A 20,012-nucleotide genomic window follows, 5' to 3' on the forward strand; every position below is an offset into this window, starting at 1 on the left:
TCGCTCAGTTTGAGTACTAGCATATACTAGTACAGGATCAACTGGAGTAGCTATGGGCACAATGTGGCCTACGTGTCAGAGCAAGCGGTTCTGTTCATCCACAAAGCATCAGGATTCCAGCGGGGCTCTATCAGAGCCTCCACCCTCCGCTCACTGTGCTCTGCTAGAGGATGAACCCAGCTGTGATGCAAAGATGGGACAGGAAACCATAGCCCTGCCAGGGCTGGAGGATTTTAACAAGCACTGCTTACTTCTTTCCATGTAACATATGGTCCCGGTTTGTCATTCCCAGAATTGGTATACAAGGATACCAAATCGTGGTACTGATCAAGGCAATAATCGTCTCAGTGAGGGCCACAGACCAATGGAGCCATACATTAAGCCGGGGGGCACCATGGCACCTGCCAATGCCTTTCCTGGTGCCTGCCAAGTATTCTTAGAAAGTGGGTGGGCAGCCATTTTGGGGCAGCCATTTTGTGGCCACACCCACCATGCTGCATCAGAATTAAGCTTACAGGCTCAAAACAGTTGGAGACCCCTGCGTTAAGGCCACCTCATATTTATGCACGCTAGGCTATTTCTGAAGATCACATTGACACAGCCGTGAAGCGAGTCCTAAATGCCAAGGGGGAATTCATAAATAATTGCCTGTATCATACCTCTCCAACTGTTTTTGGTGTTTCTCTTCTCTAGCCTGGGCCTTCATTTGTTGAACTTCAATTGTATCTGGCTTTCTCCTTCTCATGTATAACTCATGGTTTCCCATACACAATGCCAATATCCGCTTATTTATTCTCAGACGTGGCGCATAAAACACAAAATCCTAAAGAAATGAAAATTCTTGAAATCCCCCTTATCCTTTAGAAACATATATTTATGAACAAAATAAGATGCAAATCTTCATTAATACCTGCCTTGATTTAGTTTCACTAACTACCCACTAATGAAGAGGACACTGAGACAACTCAGAGAAGGAATTAGCTTCTCCAAAAACAATAAATATGATCTAGTCAGCAATATAAATTTGAACTTTTAAGATACTTTACATAAAGATTCTCACCACAGATTCCTGAGTAAAACCTAGTCATGGCATTTGGAAAAGGTTATTATCAGAACACAGACGGGGAACAAGTAGACTGTTCTCAGAGTGAAAGAAAACAGCAGAGCTCTACAAATAACTTTTCTAAAAGCTTATTCAGAAATTTTCTGGAAGTACGAGTGATCAGTAAAAAAGCATGCAGGGGATGCCAAATTATTTACAATGATGAAATCCAAAGCAGACTGGGAAGAGCTCCAAAAACAATCTTTGTGAATTAGGTGACCATGCAACGGAACGGTAGATGAGTCTCAAGGGAACTGGGAAGTGACTACACTGAAGACAACCTCCCCCCCACTTCAAATACACTGCTGGTGTCTAACAAATGTACCTTTTTTCTCTCCATGTCTATAATTCAAGGAACCAGTCAGTTCAGGAGACACATTTAGCTTACAAAATTCACCACAACAAACAAGCTGTTGTCAAATGGATTCTCCATTTTCAGAGGCAATATTTCTGCCAGTAGCCAACCATTTGGAGCAGTTGGCTACTGGGCATTTTTTTCTGGCTACTGTTGGGATCAGAGATTTAAACCCCAAGAAGCATGAATGGAGAAGACTTCGAAGAAAGCATCTTTAGCTCCCTCTCCTTACTTCCCAAAACTATTCCCGAAGGTGAGGAGGGCACTCAGGAATGGCATGGGATGAGGCACATGGGGCTGCAATTGGGGAGAGAAATCGATGAAAATTCCACTCCCCCAAACATACTTGTTCAAAGAAGATTTTGAACAAGAAGGATTAGTTTTCCATTTTCACTGAAGGGCATCTTAGTTTGAGGGTTCCCCTGACCTACAGGAGAAAATTTGGGGGAGAGGTTCTAGGGGGCCCCAATGGGAAGGGGGAAAGTGGTAGAGATACCTTCAAACTTTAAGCCATGTGCACATCTTTAAATCTGAACAATAAAGCTGGTCTAGGCAGACTTTGGTCTGGTGCAACAAAAACTTATGTTCTTAGGTCAAGGCCATATCCAGCTCTCATCGACAATTTGTGCATGCACAAGCCGGGAGTAAAGTGAATATTATTTTAACTTGTCTATTTTCTTTCAAATAAAACATTTTAAGTACAACAGTAGAAAATAGTAGAAAATGGAAACAAAAAATTATTTGCTATCCAAAATCCCCTTCCAGCCCTACTCTGAAAGTGGGAAGGAGATAAGTAAGAAATTTCACTGTAAATGCCGTAAAAGAAAAAATTATACCCTAGTATGTATTCAGAAATTTAATATGCCCCCTTCTCCAGAGACTTGCTTAAGATGGCTTAAAAAGAAAAGCAATACAAAAAAAATCTAACAGCATAAAAATTGACATGAAAGCCCAGCCATAAAACATTTAGCAGCCTAAAGCATTCATGGAAGGGCCCTCAAGGCTAGAGCAGACCATAAAAACAATTACAGAAAGACTGACACCCTCAGTCAAAAGCCTGGGTGAACTTTTAGCCTAGTGCCTAAAGGAGAGTAAGGTTAGTGCCAGGTGGGCATGTCAAAGCAGGTCTCACCAGCCACCTCACCTCTGGAGACAGAAACTATGAAGCTAACATGAAGTTGACAGTATGTGAGGAAGCAGCGCTTCACTGTATGATGTTTCCTTTAAAATAAAACACTTAAGATAACCAGATGGGAAAACATAATAGTTCATGCTTGTGCAAAAAACAAAAAACCAAACAAAAATAATTACTTACAGGGGCCTTTTTGTCAATGGGCTTTATCACAAACTTTTTGTCATTAAATGAAATATTTCTTATTTCACTCCAGGGAAAGCCGATCTTGGGAGTCAACCTTTAGTAAGAAAGAATCCTTAGTGAATGGATAAGCATTTTTGTTTAATAACCCAGGAAGTACAAACATAGGATCAATGATGGATGGAACAGAAGATCATCCAGTTTATATCTCTTGAAAGAGCAGGACCTTCCACCCACAAAAAGCCCGGCTCCTCTCAGAGCACATTCTAGCTCAGATACACATCTCCATATTAACACACTCCTTATTAAGAAGCATGATCTCTGAATGGCAGAGCGCTGCAATATTAATACTTACTTGTCATCATGTTCATAAATATTCAAGCCCAAAGCATCAACACCGAGCCATAATTCAGTTCCCTTTTTGTTCTTTATCTCAAAATAGTTGACGCCGTACATTTCCAAGTCTTGTGCGATCTTGAGATACTCCATCATAGAATCTTCCCTGGTCAATGAAAAGAATTACGCCATACAGATGTGCATTTTATTTTTACAGTGAAGACAGAAGTGGTAAAATTGTGAACCCACTAAAATAAATGCATACATTGGCACCCACAGAACTTGAACACACGAAGCTGCCTTATACTGAATCAGACCCTTGGTCCATCAAAGTCAGTATTGTCTATTCAGACCGGCAGCGGCTCTCCAGGGTCTCAGGCTGAGGTCTTTCATATCACCTAGTTGCCTATTCCCTTTAACTGGAGATGCCGGGGATTGAACCTGGGACCTTCTGCATGCCAAGCAGATGCTCTACCACAGAGCCACAGCCCCTCCCCAATTAAAACCAGAAACAATTACAAATTGATTACAAATAACATTATATTCAGGAATGACTGCAAATGGCTTTCATTTGGGTGTAATAATTTAAAGACGAACAGGTAACACAGTGTCTGCTAAATAAACAAGCATCAGTCAATTTCAAATAGGGACTATATCTATGTTGGGGAAGTTACCTTAACATCCCTCTGTGTTCTTCATGCCAGTTCTGTATTCTTTCTTCCCACTGCTCTTTTGTTAATTTATGCTGCTCCAAAACACTGTCAAAATAAAGAATCACCTTTAAAGTGTGTGGTTTTTGTTTTGGGGTTGTCGGGTTTTTTGCAAAAACTGCACAACCAATTTAGGGCTAGAACTAAAAAAAGAGAATACCATACAAGAGCCCTGAACAGCTTTCTAGAGTATATTTAGCGCACTAATATCTGATCGCATGTGGCACCAGTCTATACCCACAGGAATTTTTTCAAGCAGCCTCTTCATAAAAAAATAGGTTATCCAAAAGGATGTTAGTCCAGTTTGAAAGTTTTATTACTGCTGTGAGGAAAGCATGCATGTTTTTAAGCTAGCATGTAGCTGATGGCAAATCATTTAAATTAAAGCATTCCTTGTTGCTTATATTCTATGCTCACCCAGTACTGTTAGTTATGACAATACATGAGTTTAAAAAGTTAACCTATAAAGGATTTAAAACTTGGTGTTGTTACAGCTGACAATGATATGAGAAATTTGTTTTATATGTTAAACGTTAGAAATTAAGTCAGTCTTACCTTGTTACCTATCTACTGCGTTACTCAAATAATTATCTGACAATTGTAACATTCAAAGACTTCTTCGGCATATCACGCAAACACAGCTGCATGTTTGCCAACTACTAAACTAAATTCAATATGCAGACCATTTTGATGTTAAGCCTAAAGAGCTAATGATTCTGCCTTATCTTGGTTTAACCGCCAATACTGATGAGCATGGCTTATCCTGGTTAAGTTACTAGGCATGCTTGAACTAGTGCACTTAACAGAGTTTGCCAGGCTTATGATGTGGCATAGAAGTTTCTTACCGCTGGGGAAGAAGTCTGTCATTTGCCAAATATCCTAGTTTATGTATCTCCTTGTTGTAATCTCCATACTTGGCTTGAACAGCATAAGAAGCTAACAGAACTGCAGTTTCTGGCGGACAATAGATTTCATCATTTAAGATGGCTTCTTTGACTTGCAGAAAAAAGAGTCTCTGAGTTATTTCTTGAATCAACTCTTCAGAAACATCCTCAGGAAAAAACTTTGACCTGAATTTGAACTGAAGGGGATTTTCTTTCCTTACATCTTGCTGGGTTACCTAAAATGGAGTTTTTAGAGGGGTACAGAACATCAGAGTTTCAGGAAAAGCAATCTAATCACTGGCTGCTATATAATGTAATTCAACTCTCTAAAGCCCAACATTGAAGGACTTGTGATTCACACAGACCTCTAAATAATTGATTGCAAATTAGGAAAACATGACAGCTTTCAGAGGCTACATAAAACCATTTAAAGACTTCATTGTATTGCTTGTGTTACTCCAATTTTCATTACACAAATTCAATTTTGAAACATTCCTATATAGAACAGAAAGATTCAGCAAAAAAAAAAAATCAAACTTTCAGTCACAGGGACACAACAGAGGGAGCTAAAACTTAAATGTATCCCATCAGAAAGGGGAAAAAGTCACCGCTGAATGGGTTTTCCAAATATTGATAAGTTACTGAGCATTGCATAGGCTGGAATTCCCAAATGAAGTGAATGAGCTGAGAGCTGAAAAATTATTCTCAACTATTTACATAGCGCCAAGGTATAATAAATGTTCAATATTGTATAAAAAGACAAACACCCAATCACTGCCAAAATGTTCTGTATCAACACAAAACAGGAATAGTTGCAATTAAGTCTCTAGTAACACACTTTTTCACTAAGACCAAAACCAGAATAATTTATTTGATATGAAAGGGGAATGTCACACACTTCTCCTACCCTTCTCCCTCTTTTCTATGGCCCCTCACTGAATCCTCAAAATGATAAGAGTAGGTAGAACAAGGCCAACTGGAACACTTAGCCAATGGAGCGGGACAGAACTCCTGTTCAGACACTACTGGCCACCAGGGAAAGATCAGAAGCACGTTTTGAGTTCTGCCCCTCATTCCTTTCATGGCAAAAAGACATGTCTAACCAAATCATAAGATTCCAGCGTCAGATCACAGGATTGCCAATCACCCTGGAAGGTTACATCAATTTGGTGATGGAATACATCAAATGCCTTTCCTAATACTTCCTGAAGAGCAATCTCAGGGTCGGTGTGGGGTACAGGGTCAGGAAGAAAGGGACAGTTAAGGTCTAAGGAAAGATCACATCCACCTGCATGCAGAGATATCACATACTGCGCAGTAAAAAATATTACTAGCATCATGTTTTCATTTTTTTTAAAGGAAAAGCCTCAATATTTAATATATTTTTTCATAAAAATGAGACTGCCACTCCTGTCCCTCAAGAAAAGCATTTAGGAACAGGATCGCTAACTTTAAACATTTATTTAACAACTCCGAACAGGACTTCTTCATAGTTATTCAACATAACTTTTTAGAAAATGATACCTGATCTGATAACTCAGTTAATCCTAGATGTGGCCTACAGAAAGTTTAACACCCTTACCATTAAAAAAAAATGTTCCAAGGAAAAGGACAAGGGAAAAGTAATTCTCACGTGAGGATCAGGCAAACTAGTGGGCAATTTTAATGCTCCCAGCAACAACATACAAAAGTGTGTATATTCTTCCATGAGGAAGTAGCAACAACAATCTACACTTCATTTGCGGAGGGAAATAGGGTAATTATTGTAGAACACGTATCATGTGTACCATCAAACCTACAGATTAAATGAACTATTTTGGACTGAATATTTTTTTTAGCAAAAACATTACCTTTTTATTCAGCTTTAACCAAGTAGAGTATCCTTTGCTGTCCACATACTGCAGTCCAAAAAACCAGACTTCACGAAGGCCAACTGTTTTTACAACCTTCAAAAGAATTTTATTATTAGCATCCTATAAAACCTTCATAATTACGCCACAGTTTGCTGTTTCGTGAACAAGTCGTGGGGGTGGTGGTCCTTATTTAATTAACGTTTTATTTACAAAATCCATACCCCACACCTTTCGACCCCTCATTAGGACTACCAAGGCAGCTAACCAATTAAAACACACATAAAAAAACTCATCTTAAAAAAAATATTTAAGCCAAACAAAACTGCGTCTTTGAAACAATTAAAACCAAGCTGAAATACGCATACAAAAACAAATTAAAAATGCAGAGTGAGAAGGAGGGATCGCCGGTGAGTGCCAGACGAAACAAAGTCTTTACCCACTGGCAGAAGACAGCAACAGAAGGGGATGGGTGAGTCTCTCTAGGAGAGTGTTCCAGAGCTTTGATGCCGCAACTGAGAAGGGCCTCACTCAGGTTGCTACCTGCCCTATTTTCAGAAGATGAGGGTACCCAAAGCAGGGCCTCAGAAGATTACTACAGTGTCCAGGTAGGTTCATAAGGGAGTACACAGTCCTTCTCGTATGTTGTTCCCAAGCCATATAGAACTTTAAAGGTCAACACCAGCACCATGAATTGGGAGCCAGTGTAGAGGAGCCAACACTGGATTGATATGGTCCCCCTACAGCCTACTCCAGTCAGCATCCTGGCTGCAGTGTTCTTCATCAACTGACATTTCAGAACACTTTTCAAGGGCAGCCCCATGTACAGTGCATTGCAGTAATCTAATCGTGATGTTGCCAGGGCATGCAATATAGCAGCCAGATCTTTTCCGCCCAGGAAAGGCAACAAACGGCTAACCAGTTAAAGCTGGTTAAAGGCACTTCTGACACAGCTACCACCTGCTTATCCATTAGTAGGTCTGGGTCAAAGAGCATTCCCAGACTATGCAAAGGGATTGCAACCCCATCCAGAATAGGAAACACTTTAAGCCCTGCCCACCAGTAGCCCTTCTGTCTCGTCAGGATTAAGCTTCAGTTTATTAGCCTGCAGCCATACCAAAACTGCTACCAGGCACCGGTTCAGGAGTTTCTACAGCCTCCTTGGAATTTTCTGGAAACACAAGATAGAGCTGAGTGTCGCCTGCATTTTGGTGACAACCCGGCCCAAATCTCTGGATGACCTCGAACGGCAGTTTCATGTAGATGAGGAAAAGCATTAGGGCGACCAAGGCTATTTCAGTACCATAACCAGGCCTGAAACCAGACTGGAAAGGATCCAAATGATCCTTGGGCTTATATGCTCCCTTTCTCTGTGGTTCAGAAATCAAATACTTCTTTGGTATAGTATAAATTTACTTCCTTTAATCCACTGTGGTCTTTTCTCCCCAGACCAACATTAAACGGAGAAATCTCCAGGCTCATTCAAACAATGACAAGCCACAGGCTTGCACCCAACGCAAGGACCTTGCAAGGTCCACATAAGGATGTCCACTTTCCTCAGCTCTCCATTTCCCCAGCAGCCATTTCCAACACCAGAGAAGTTTATTCCCGGAGTCACAGGTCTGATGTGGAATTAGAGTCATACAGATCAGAGGGCTGCAGTCAAGAGAGAGAGAAGGAGAGCCATCACTCCCTTCTGCTTCTTCCATCAGTGGAGCAGGCAAGAGGCAGGAGGCAGGAGTAATCTTACTCCTTTCTCCCTCCCCACTGCTGTCTCCCAAACTGTGCGGCTAATACTCCACAAAGATCCTAAACCCCAAGTATGTGCATCTGGCTGGCCAACAGTAAAGCAACATAATACCTACAGGTTAAGAACCAAGTTACTGCTACAACAAGCAACATGTGTGTTTTGCCCGTGTCTTTTAGGAATCATTAACTAATGTATGCCCTGACATGGATAGCCCTAGCTAGCTTGATCTCCTCAGATCTCAGCAGCTATGCAGGGTCAACCCTGGCTAGTATTTGGATGGGAGACCTCCCAAGAAATACCAATGTTGTGACACAGAGGCAGGTAATAGCAAACCACCTTCGAATATCTCTTGCCTTGAAAACCCCGCAGGGTCGCCATAAGTCAAATGTGACTTGACAGCAAAAAAACAAACAAAAAACTAAGGTCACTGGCTCTTATTTATATGGGAATCTGTGGGCAGGTTATGCTGTGCCGATACACTTACAGAGCAATCCTAAACAGAATTACACCCTTTGAAGTGATTTGGTTTAGACAAGTGTAATTCTGTTTAGGACTGTACTATAATTCTTCACATGGGGAATGCTTTAAAGTGGGACACTAGCATTTATATAAAATGGCTGAGTGTAATTTTTTTTTAATGTATGACATCATGTTTAAACTGGACCCAAGGTCCAAAACTTCTAATATGGAAAGACATTTCTGTAGTACTATCTGGACTTCGCCATCATAATCAGCCTTTTTCTTACTGTGAGGATAAAGCTGCTAATGCTGAGCAGTCCCTAAAGCTAATGCAGAATTAGTTATATTTGTTTCTTTGCATCTGATAAATTTCTCTTTCTTAATAAAAATCTTGAGAACATATTTAGCATGTATTTTAAAAAAAGTTTCTTTTTCAAAAACAAACTTTGACAGACTACCTAAATTGATTAGGTGTTTGCTGATGAGGAATGCACAAATGCTGAACAATTAGTATTTTCCTGAGAGGCTGGGTTAAGTGGGGGGTGGGGGGGATACACCAAAGACAACTGCAAGTTGATAGAAAGTTTACTGCTTCTTAAAGGCAGGTTTTCCTAAGTACATGCAAAGGGGCAGAACACCCCCAACCAAACCTATGCTCTCACCACAAGCTCCCATTCCTTTGGCAAGTGAAGGGGGAAGTTGGACAGAGATACTGGAGGTACACATAGGCCTCCCGTTCCCTAAAATGACCTGGCATCACAAATGTGTGTGCCAAGGGAGGGTGGCAGAGAAAGGACACAAGGCTCCCTCTGTGCCCTGGCACTATGCCCATGATGGAGTAGATTCAGCCCCTAGAATGCAGCTACTGGAGATTTTGAATGATGCAAATGCAACTTAAGTAGTTTTAAAAAGGTCTCTGTTCAAAACCAGGGAATACAGCCTTTAAAGAACAAGCCTGAAGCTGCCAAAAAATCTTTGGAAGGAAGTCTAAGGTGAGATTCAGTTGGGGTCAATGAAACAGAAGAAATGTTGTATTTCAAGTGGGAAGTTCAACCACTTCAGCAGCAAAGATAGCAGAGCTCTAAAATAGCTACTGCTGCATACATTCCTCCGCACAGCTCACTTTTCAAGTCTGTCAGAATATTAGATGTGAATACAAATGCTCATTTTCTGACCCCCGTAAATACACGTTACTTTGCATTTGTGCAACAAGTTTTTAAATTTGACACAAGAGCATTTCACTGGAAGATTTTCCTCAAAGACAGACCTTATAGAACCACAAGTATAAATGGAGTTTTAGTCTAAGAATAAGATAATCAGGAAGATTTTGATTTCTGTTGATTCTTCCTGCCCAGTGGAGACTCCCAACACCTCCACGCTGTTCCTCAGCATCCGCTTTGCCCCAGGACTAGCATTTTGTGAAGGTCAGGCTACACTGAGAGGAAAGAGGAAAGAGTTTTCCATTCCACTGATGGAAAACACTTAGTCTGGATCCAAACGGTGTGTTTTAAGCCTGATTAACAATCTATGAAAGAAAATTGGTCTTTCACATGAATTTATAAAGTTAGCATTCCCTGAACATGGTTTGAAGTACAGATCTACAACAAAATGTGTATGCCCCAGTCCCCGCAGAAGTACTGCTCTTCATGGCTCCAGGCAACCTGGAACAGAAGCATTGGAGCGCTAACACAAACACTTGTTTCAGGCTGGGAACAACAAAGCACTGAGGCTGGAAGCTGGTTACTTCCAATCTTCATGGGCTAACACCATCCCCTTGCCTCACAGCCAATAACATTCTAGAAAGGTACTGGATTGACTGCCAGGCCTGGACCTGATCTTTTATCTTTGTGTAGCCAAGAACGGAGTAGGATTTTCTAAAGTGGAAAATGGAAAACAGACGAATACACACATACCATGAAAGTTCCCCCACCCAACTTGGACTGAGCACCTCAGACTCAGCTGGAGACAGACTCCACCAACATTCTCCACAAATGTGATGTGAAGAAACTCTCTCCGATATGGGCCAAGCCTCTCCAGTATTCTGAAAGCAGTGAGATCAGTTCCGGATTTAGATGAACAGAGGCCCTAGGCTATTCCACTTGTGAGGCCCCTCCCAATTCCCCACCCTCACAGCTAGAGGAAGATGGAAGACTGTTTGGTAAAGACCTCACCCAGAGTTCCAAAAATGCAGCATAAACACAAACTCCAGTTCTTCCATTTTCTGCAAAAGATTGTAAGCTTGAAGCCTGGTATCACCCTTCTCATTACATCAGAGTACAAATGACTGAGGGCCTCAGTGAAAGCACTGCAACTTTCCAAAATAGTGTCAAAAATATTATACACCTCGGCCGAAGTCCCCCTAGATTTTGAGGCCCTAGGCTTCAGCCGGCCAAGCCTATAGGTAAATCCAGCACTGAGTAAGATGTCTTGTTCTTTTCCAAAAACACTCAGAAGCGAAGACCAACCTTCCTTCCTCCTTTCCTTTCTACCCTGGAGAAGGGCGGAAAAGTCTCTCTTGAAGTTTGGAAAGCACAGAAACGTCATACTGCTTTCCAATGTACAACATATTACATTTAGAAATTTCTTCACTCTTGTCCTGGCTTCCGGGAGGGGCAGGGACCTCAGCCTCACTCCCAGGCTGCAGGCAAACGGTCTTCTTCAACCTATCAACAACCTGGAGAGTCCGCCTTTTCTTGCATTTTAGAGGATTTCACTTCCATTAGGGAAGTGAGGGTGGGGGATGCAGCATATCTAAGGAAACCACAATGCTTGTTTGCGCATGGCTCCCTGTTGCTAGCTTTTTTTAACAGCACAGAACAACTTAAATATTACTTGGACAAGGTACGACTTGACCTATGCCTTCAAAGCTCAGTCTGTTTATAAAGGATATCCTTGAAGTACTTTGAATGAGGAGGCAACTGTTAAAGGTGAATATATCATTAAGATATCAAAGTAATTATGATTTTCACAGTTTGTGTGGTTGTTATAAGCAAGTTTTACTAAGCAAATGCGTGATTTTTAGTATCCCAGGGAAAAAATGAGCCCCAACTGAAGGTATTATGAGGTGTTTATACATGGTTACCTGATCAAAAAGCTGTTTCCCTGTTGTATTGGGCTGGATGGCGAACTCCAACTCTGCATCCATGGTGGTAACTCTGACATTTATCTGTACAAAACAAAAATACATACTCTAAGGTTCTGATATCTTGATTAGCATAGAAATATTAAAATTACCACAACTGCCTTACATATTTTTGCCTATAAGCAAAGAAGCAGAACAATCTGCCACTTGCATTTGAACATAAGTTGTTTAATGTACATGAAGGGATGTATCATTGAGAGACTCCTTATATTCTACAATTGTGTGTTGAACGAATGAGTGTTAATGCCAACTACCACCACAGATTGCTCCATATGATGTTTTATATACAGGAACTACATTCACACAGGAGATGCCACTTCATTTATACCAACTGTTGACAAATATGCATTCCTTGGAGCTCTACAGAACTCTTCAAGCACCAATAAGAAGACTGGAACAATAACTGAGCTTGCAAATATAGCATTCCACACAAGCATGCACCAAGTCACCAAGGGCAAGGAAGCTTTTCAACTAGGCAACTTTTAAGGCAAGGGAATTTGCTGCACTGTGCTTTTAAGGGCTTCATGGTCCTAGGCCTGTACCTGATTTCTACTGCTCACATTATCCTGTGCCTTGGAAGCAACGCCAGCTTCCCTTCCCATCCTGATCTCAGCCAGAGAATGAAAAGCACAGCATCGATACAAAAAGTAGCCTATTTTGCCCCTCCTTTTAAGCTATTTTAGAAGAGAGCTCTTTTTAATAAGTAGAATCAGACTTGCTGTGTAATTTCTGTGTATGTGTAAGTGGCATCAAGTTGCTTCCAACTCATGGCGACCCCATGAATTAACAACCTCCGAAACAATCTATCATTAACAGCCTTGCTCAGGTTTTGCCAGCTGAGGGACGTGGCTTCCTTCATTGAGTCAATCCATCTCATGTTGGGGTTTCCACCTCCTTTTTTTGCTGCCTTCAACTTTTCCTAGCACTATTGTCTTTTCCAGGGAGTCTTGTCTTCTCATATGACCAAAGAACAATAGCCTCAGTGACTCAGCATCATCACACGCATATTTACTAAGAACTAAGTCCCACTGGCTTTAATGGACTCTTCATCTGTACACTGCTTCTCCCATAACATAATCTCACCCAGCCTTGTTGCATTTGCCTCACTGCAGGACAAATGGAAACCAAGCCACACCAATGGATTTAAGTTTCCTTTTTTATATTTAAATATATAGCTGTGTGTCATGCTGTGAGTTGGGGGGTGGGGAGGTCCTGATTTTGATTACCAGATTTTTTTGAATGAAGTGTTCAAACACTAGAAAGGAACAATTACTTAAGTCTGGACATGTACCCTCACAGCAGCATCTCCTCTATTTTGAGTCATATTCTGATTTAGAACAAATTCTTCTTGCGCTTTTTTGCTTTGTTTAGAAAATACCGAAAGAAATGCTGCCTCAATTTATCTAGCATTTCCAAAGACAAGACTTTGGAAAGATAGGACAAAAAAATATATTGTACTCCTTTACTTAATTTAAGGTTAAAAAATTATACCCAGAGGCAAGCTGCACAGTCCACCGCAACACAAGTGTTCAGAATCACTACTTGCTTTGTTTGAGGCAGCTTGCCTAAAGCAGATTTCTGGCATTGCAGAAGGAGCTGGAGGTTCTGCCCTCTACTGTAATTAAGATGCTCTTTTCACTATTGACTCAGCAAACTAAATGCATTTAATGTACACAGGCTGCCTGCACTCATTATCTGCTACTGACAACGTGCTTCTTTTGACAGCTGTCACTAATCTGGTTCTAGAGTGTTGACACAGATGTCCATCTACAACACAGAAATTACTGAATAAATAAAATCACCAATTTTAGTGGTTGGGCATGCACTAGTGGTTGGGTTTAGTGGCTGGGTATACATTTCCTCCCGAATCTCTCAGAGCAATTAGGAGCCACTACATTCTAATATTTAAAAAGCAACTGCAGGAATGGCTCGCTGGCCTCACAGTGCCCAGCGCTGTTATTGCTAGGATTCAAAGGAATCCATAGGCGTGCCTCCCGAGGTGTTTGCTGACGGCAGCTTCCTGTGCTGAGTCACTCATAACATTTGTTGTCAGGCTGCATTGGAAGCAAGGGGGCTCAGAAGCAATGCTTTGCAAAGAGCTCCCCATTAGGAGCCCAGTCACACCACTTTTGAGCCATTCTTCGGAAAGGCTGCCAGGAGGTAGGTCTCACTGCTGTGGGAAAACAAGCTTCTGTCATGGTCCAGCTCTTCTTCTTCTCTTTAAAGCCCTTTACAGTCTAGTCCCCTCAGACATGAACCACATCTCTCAGTACACTCCCCTGTGCCAGTTACATTCTTCAGGCAGCCTCCTCCTCAAAGTGCCTTCCCTTAGGACCGCCCACACAGTGAGATCACACAGGCCTTTTCCATGGTGGGTCTAGTTATAGGAATGACCTGCCAGAGAGGGCGTTTTAACTTGCTCAATTCAAGAAGACACGTAAAGGAAGGCTAATTCCAGAGAGCATCTGGTGGAAGCTGAATTGTTCTGTTTTCATTCTTGTGTTGTAAATCTGAATGGTTTTAAATTGTGCACTGTAAATTCAATTTGCTTTGACGTCACTCTGGTTGCTGCATTGTTCCCAGCCTTGAGTCCAAGTGTGATAGAAATGTTTTAAATGGATACCCTTCAGGAGTCTTAGCAAGCACATCTTACCATGGTTGCTGGATGCTGAGTTGATTTTTTAAAAGGTTTTCAGTACAATGCTGAAGTGACAAAACTCCCCCAAAAGGTGGGAACATCTGTGCACTAAGACTTGTCTCAGCATAAAGTCTTGTATAGGGGTTTTTCCAAGTACACAATTTATTTTAATAGCAGTGTAATCACATTGTTAAATAAGTGTACAGTAAAATTATTTAATAACAGTGATCACATTGTTTCATCTTCAAAGCTGGCAATAAAGGAAAGTACCTTAAGAGTTGTATTTAATTGCTGGCTTACATTAATTGCAGTGCTTACAGAAAGTGTTCTTTGATAATATTCTAATATGTACAAGCAACTTAGGATTTGTAAATGAATGCCTTACTAAAGTAAAAGGATTAATAGCTAGGTTGCTGATAGTTCATCTACATTTCAACAGTGGACAAATACTTTGAGTATCGTCTGCTGTGTACTGCGTGCTTTATATGTGCTACATAACTTCCTAGGTGAAATTCAAGAAGACATTTGTTTATACACATCATTCAATTCTAAACATATTGCTCTGAGGTCTCCATACCTGTAGTCGGAGCGGCAAAGGCTAATGGCGAGCCGCCAGCCTCGACATGCGTCCCCTGAGAATGCTTTACGGAGGGAGCGGCTAGCGCCGCTGAAGTCTCCGAGCCGCCTGCCGCTGCGTACTTTCGTTCGTTTCGTTGCGGCGCGGCTGTAGTTCGGGCGGCGTCAATTAGGCGTTTGGCGCGTTTATTACCGGCCGAGTCGGCTCTTTTGCGCTTGCCTCCGCCGTTTGTTGTGCCCTTTTTCTTTGTTTTGACCCTCGAGTCAACTTGTTGACTGGTAGAGGGTTCGATTGCCTCCGATATATGAGGCATGGCTGTTAATAAACTCGGGTCCAAATCGGTTGAGGCAATATAATTGTCCTCTTGCCGATCCGCCATTTTGTTTTGGCGGGAAGGGGCCCGTTAGTATTAGAGAAGATTATTCCCCTATTTCCCCTTTTATAATAGGACAGAATAGAAGAATAAGAATAGTTAAGAGATAAGTAAGTAGAGAATAGTATTTAGATAAGAATAGTAAGAAGGGCTTGGATTTTCTATTCCTTGTAGCTGAGAGCTGCGAAGGCTGCTCTCCCGATCAAGGCAGGAAGTAGAACTGGCTGTAGGGGGCGTTTACCCTCAGAAGCCAAGGAAAAATTTAAATATTAATTCCTGCCTCCCGAGCTAAGAGGAAAAGGAAACACCCATCTTGAAGATGCCCTTTGTTCCTCTGAGCCGAGAACAACATTACTTTGTACATTCAACAGCAAGCTTTTTTTAAAAATACAGACATATTCCATGCAAGTATATTAGGGCATCAGGTAACTGAGCCATTCTATTTTAAATCATGGTAACTGTTAGCTTCAAGGAAAGCATCCTCTATAAATGTTTACACATGTCCATTAACAAAGCAAGAGCAGTAAGACGCCATGAAAACAGTTTCCAGGGATCACAGGAGATGGATGGTTGGTCAAGAATGACCTTTACTTGGTGCAGTGACGTAACCAAGTTTACCTGGGTTTGGGTTCAGTAACTCCCTGAGCAACACACACCATAAAGCAACAGAAGGCTTTATTGAAGAAATTTAACACAGGTATTAACACAAGGCATATAGTTCAGTGGCAGTGAAACGCACAAAAATAACAAAGACGACTAACTATCTTACTTAACTGGAGTCCTAACACAGCTCAGTTGGCTCTTAAGGCAAAGAGTTTCCAAAGCATAATACAAAGTATCTTCATGGCAGCAAGGAGGGGTAGGAGGGGAAAGTAAAGGGATAATGATTCTTCTCTCTAGTTACACTGATAGAAAAAAGCTACCCATGGTCATTTATACATGGGAGTTTTACCTGAGGTTCGTTGCTGGCTGGACCCACACTTTCCAGCTGGGAATCTCTGCACCAGCAGCCTCCAAGCTCAAATAAAGTCCCGCCCCTTTAAATGCTGCTTTGTCACTGGCTTACTTGTAGTGCTTACTGTGAGAGAAAAATTCCCCCCAAAAACCCAACTGCCGCAAAAAAGCATTTTAAGAACAAAAAAACAAACAGAGCAATCTGAATGAAAGGGGGGAAGGGAGGAATCCAAGCCTTGGTTTTAAAAAGCCTTTCTTTTGCTCAGAAAGAGCTCCAAGGAAGCAGGAAGCATTGGAATCCCCGCCTGTTTACATGCTGCTTTGTGATTGGCTGTGAGAGAAAGCCAGCTTCCTGTGGCCCATGCTTTGCCTTCTGCACTGAGATTTCAGCCAGGCTGAGCTCGGGGAAAAAGGAAGAGTCTGGTTAACAGAGGAATGGGAAGACCCAGAGATTGTGAAGGCTGGCAGCGAGGTCATTACTAATGGATGGAAAACTCGTGCAGAACTCCAAGGAACAACAGAGTCAGACAGGGGGCAAATGTGAGTCCAAGTACCCATGCATAAATGACCCATAACCTCCTGATCTCCTTGATCAATCACTGGGCAGTACCCATGGAACTTTCCAGGGTGAGAGTGAGCTCCCCTCCCATACCAGATTCACAGCTGAATCGTGTGAGCTAATTAACAGGCCTGAGAAGATGTCCTTCACAAGTAGCCACGGTGTGGGGTGGATAACATTTTGCAGAGAGTCAGAGAATAATGAACTAAGCCGGAAAAATCCTTCAAGACAGCTTCTCTCTTGACAATGGCCCCAGATCCTTTCTGTACCCAAACAAATAAGAAGACCCCCAACACTGCAGGGTAAGAGGCACAATTCTTAACCTTCCACATTTGAGAGGCATCAAAATGCTCAGCAACCTTTTCTTGATCAAGGGTAATTCATGCCTGTTTCCATTAAAATTACTTTGTCTTCCCAGATGTAGGTGAGAGCCTTGACTGAAGGGCAACCTCTATCAAACTAGGGCATCTGACACTAACTGAAGATGCAAGACATAGTCTTTAGCAACTGCATATATACTGATGAGCAGGGTTTATTTAGAGGCAGAGTGTGCATTTTCCAAATTATACTGGTCTGGTGGCAAAGTTCTTATGGCACTGAGGATACAGCTAGAACAAGTTATTTTAGCTCTAGCCTGAAACTCAAACGAGTAATTAAGCAACCGTTCTAAATATTCAGCCTTCTAATAAAGGAAAGCTTGATATCTGTCCCTTAAAATTCTTCCATATATCATCCATCAATGCAAAGCTCTCTAAAAGCGCTACACCCGCATTTCTGAAGTGCCGTGCAACCCTCGGTGAAACAATAAGAGGTAAAACTGATGCTGAGCATAGAACATGGGAGTACTCAATGAAGTCAAGCAGAAAAACAGATAAGGACTAACTGTATGCAAACGCACAGGCACTGTAAAGTGTTATATCAGCATCATCTAGGATCATAACAGCTGCAGATTCCATTGCCCTCTCATAGAGCCAATGCTGCGCATAAAACCTGGCCATTAAACACAAAGAAGAATCCTCCTCACAGATCCATTTGCCACCAGCTAAAACAAGTTGAACACATGTCTTTCTGTGGGAAGGGTGTGATGGTAGTCAATACCAGGCCCTTATAGTAGCTCATTACTTTTGAACACACACTTAAATAAGGGAAGCGAAACAAGATTGCCCTCGCTCCCCAACAGCAGGACCTCTGTGTTTCTATAGATGAAAACAAAGGGTCTTTATATGTCCAGACAATAACATTATTCAGCTGCCTTTCAAATATATAGAACTTATAGTTGCAGCAGACAGACTGGGTAATCCAAGATCACTGGTCCTAGCTTGAGGCCGACTTCCATTAGTGTATGTATGCAAACACAAAAACAAGAAATCAGGCAATGTGAGGGGAGCACAGTCTGAGGAACTATGGACTATTTGTTTCCATCCTTCAAGAGTCAAGGAGCATCTAGGGATAATCAAACCTGAAGAAGGGATAACTTCACACTCCCTTCAGGAAGATCCTGACAAAGTGCCAATCACCCTTCCCCAATTTTACACTACCTGAAGAGTTCAGTGAACTCCACCATAGTGAGCTGAAAAACATTGCTCTTGATTCTTTGGTTAAAAAAAAAAAAAAAACACCCAGAAATTACTAAAACAGAACACCCCACCTCCTTTTTCCTGTGGAGATCAGCAATCCTTCACAAGGTTTGGCAAACCGTGTTTCAAATTATAAACTCCCTGGGGCAGGGAAATGTCATCTTGTACTCTGTAAAGCTCCATAATAACAGTGGTAACAATAGCATCTCCAGTCCTCAATAAATAAATGCATCTCGCAGAACTGCTTCAAATCTTTCAGAGAAGCGGAAAGAAAAGTAAATGAGCTGTGCTTCCTCCCTTCACCCTTCCAGGACTTATGCCCAGGAGAAGTATAGATGTCCCCTGATGTGGAAACACACAGTTCATTCCCCCTCCCACTACATACAGGCTAACTGCACTAGAAGTAGAAGTAACTTCACACACGGGTCTGGATAACTGGGTTATAACACTTTTGCTTCCGAGGTTCCTATCTGGCAAGTCGAGCCTCTATGCCAATGATGTCAAAAATAAGGCCCGCAGCCTGGATCAGGCCCTTTGAGGGCTGTTATCCGGCCTGCGAGCCAAGGCAGCACCCCACTCCTGACTCTGGGATGCGAGGGCCTTCCGGTCCACGGTGCATGCCGGCTGGGACCTCCACGTGGCAGTCCAAGCCTGCAGGCAGCGGGGATCGGAAGGCGGGGATTCCAGCCCAGCACTTGGATCACCATCCACCATCACCAGATGAGGCAGCCACCCCATCCCCCCATTCCTGATCTGGGCTGGCGAGCCCGCTGCGGGCTGGTGCACTTGGCCGATCTGGGTTGGTACACATTGCCTGGCCCGACCAAATGATATTTATGTCCTATCCGGCCCTTGTAACAAATGAGTTCAACACCCCTGCTCTATGCAGTGTTCCTTACATGCACAACATCTGGACTATGACCTTCCCCTGGCGTTTCCTACATATGACAGCATATTTATTCAGGACAATAAAAGGAGATCCAGTCACAAAATGTTTGCTGCTAGATCACAGACTAAATTGAAAGCCTATCAAGTTCTAGAAAGGTAAAAAATGGTTTACTTACTGGTTTCGGCATTTTTCCCTCTCTTCTGTGCTTCTTATTCTTTCAACTCATTTATTGTAGCTTTCTGTCAAAACACAAGTGTAGAAACAACTGTTTAATTTGAGATAGTTCTCTGCCATCTTTCCATTTAAGTGTTCAAGGCTCGCTGCATCTCACCTGGTTGTTTATAACTACCTGTCACTCACATTCCACTAATAAGCTAGTTAGCTGACCGACACATACTATAACTGTCTAATATACACTAATGTATACATATGTATAATACACCTCACATAGCTCCATTATTTTTATCTAGAAGAATTAACACTAATATTTCTGTCTGAGTAATAGTATTTGTGCAAACACTAAAATTATTCCTTGTTAGCTG

General features: G+C 41.9%; 1 protein-coding gene across 2 annotated transcripts in view; it reads right to left on the reverse strand.

The window, feature by feature from the left end:
• RDX (radixin) overlaps positions 1-19,715 on the reverse strand; it is a 30,247-nt gene extending 10,532 nt beyond the window's left edge. Inside the window, exons 1-8 of one of the 2 annotated variants that reach the window (XM_056858293.1) lie at positions 19,646-19,715; positions 11,844-11,927; positions 6,553-6,648; positions 4,664-4,938; positions 3,783-3,866; positions 3,128-3,274; positions 2,773-2,869; positions 660-823 (exon numbers count right to left, since the gene is read on the reverse strand). In XM_056858293.1, the coding sequence (XP_056714271.1) occupies positions 660-823; positions 2,773-2,869; positions 3,128-3,274; positions 3,783-3,866; positions 4,664-4,938; positions 6,553-6,648; positions 11,844-11,927; positions 19,646-19,657 (959 nt within the window). In that variant the 5' untranslated portion in view covers positions 19,658-19,715. Of the gene's footprint in view, positions 1-659; positions 824-2,772; positions 2,870-3,127; positions 3,275-3,782; positions 3,867-4,663; positions 4,939-6,552; positions 6,649-11,843; positions 11,928-19,645 lie in introns of those variants that run through there. The other variant, XM_056858294.1, reaches the window with a different exon arrangement.
• Between the last annotated feature and the right edge of the window lie 297 nt (positions 19,716-20,012).

This window comes from Euleptes europaea, chromosome 12 (assembly GCF_029931775.1).
Source record: "Euleptes europaea isolate rEulEur1 chromosome 12, rEulEur1.hap1, whole genome shotgun sequence".
In the NCBI taxonomy this organism is placed as follows: Eukaryota; Metazoa; Chordata; class Lepidosauria; order Squamata; family Sphaerodactylidae; genus Euleptes; species Euleptes europaea.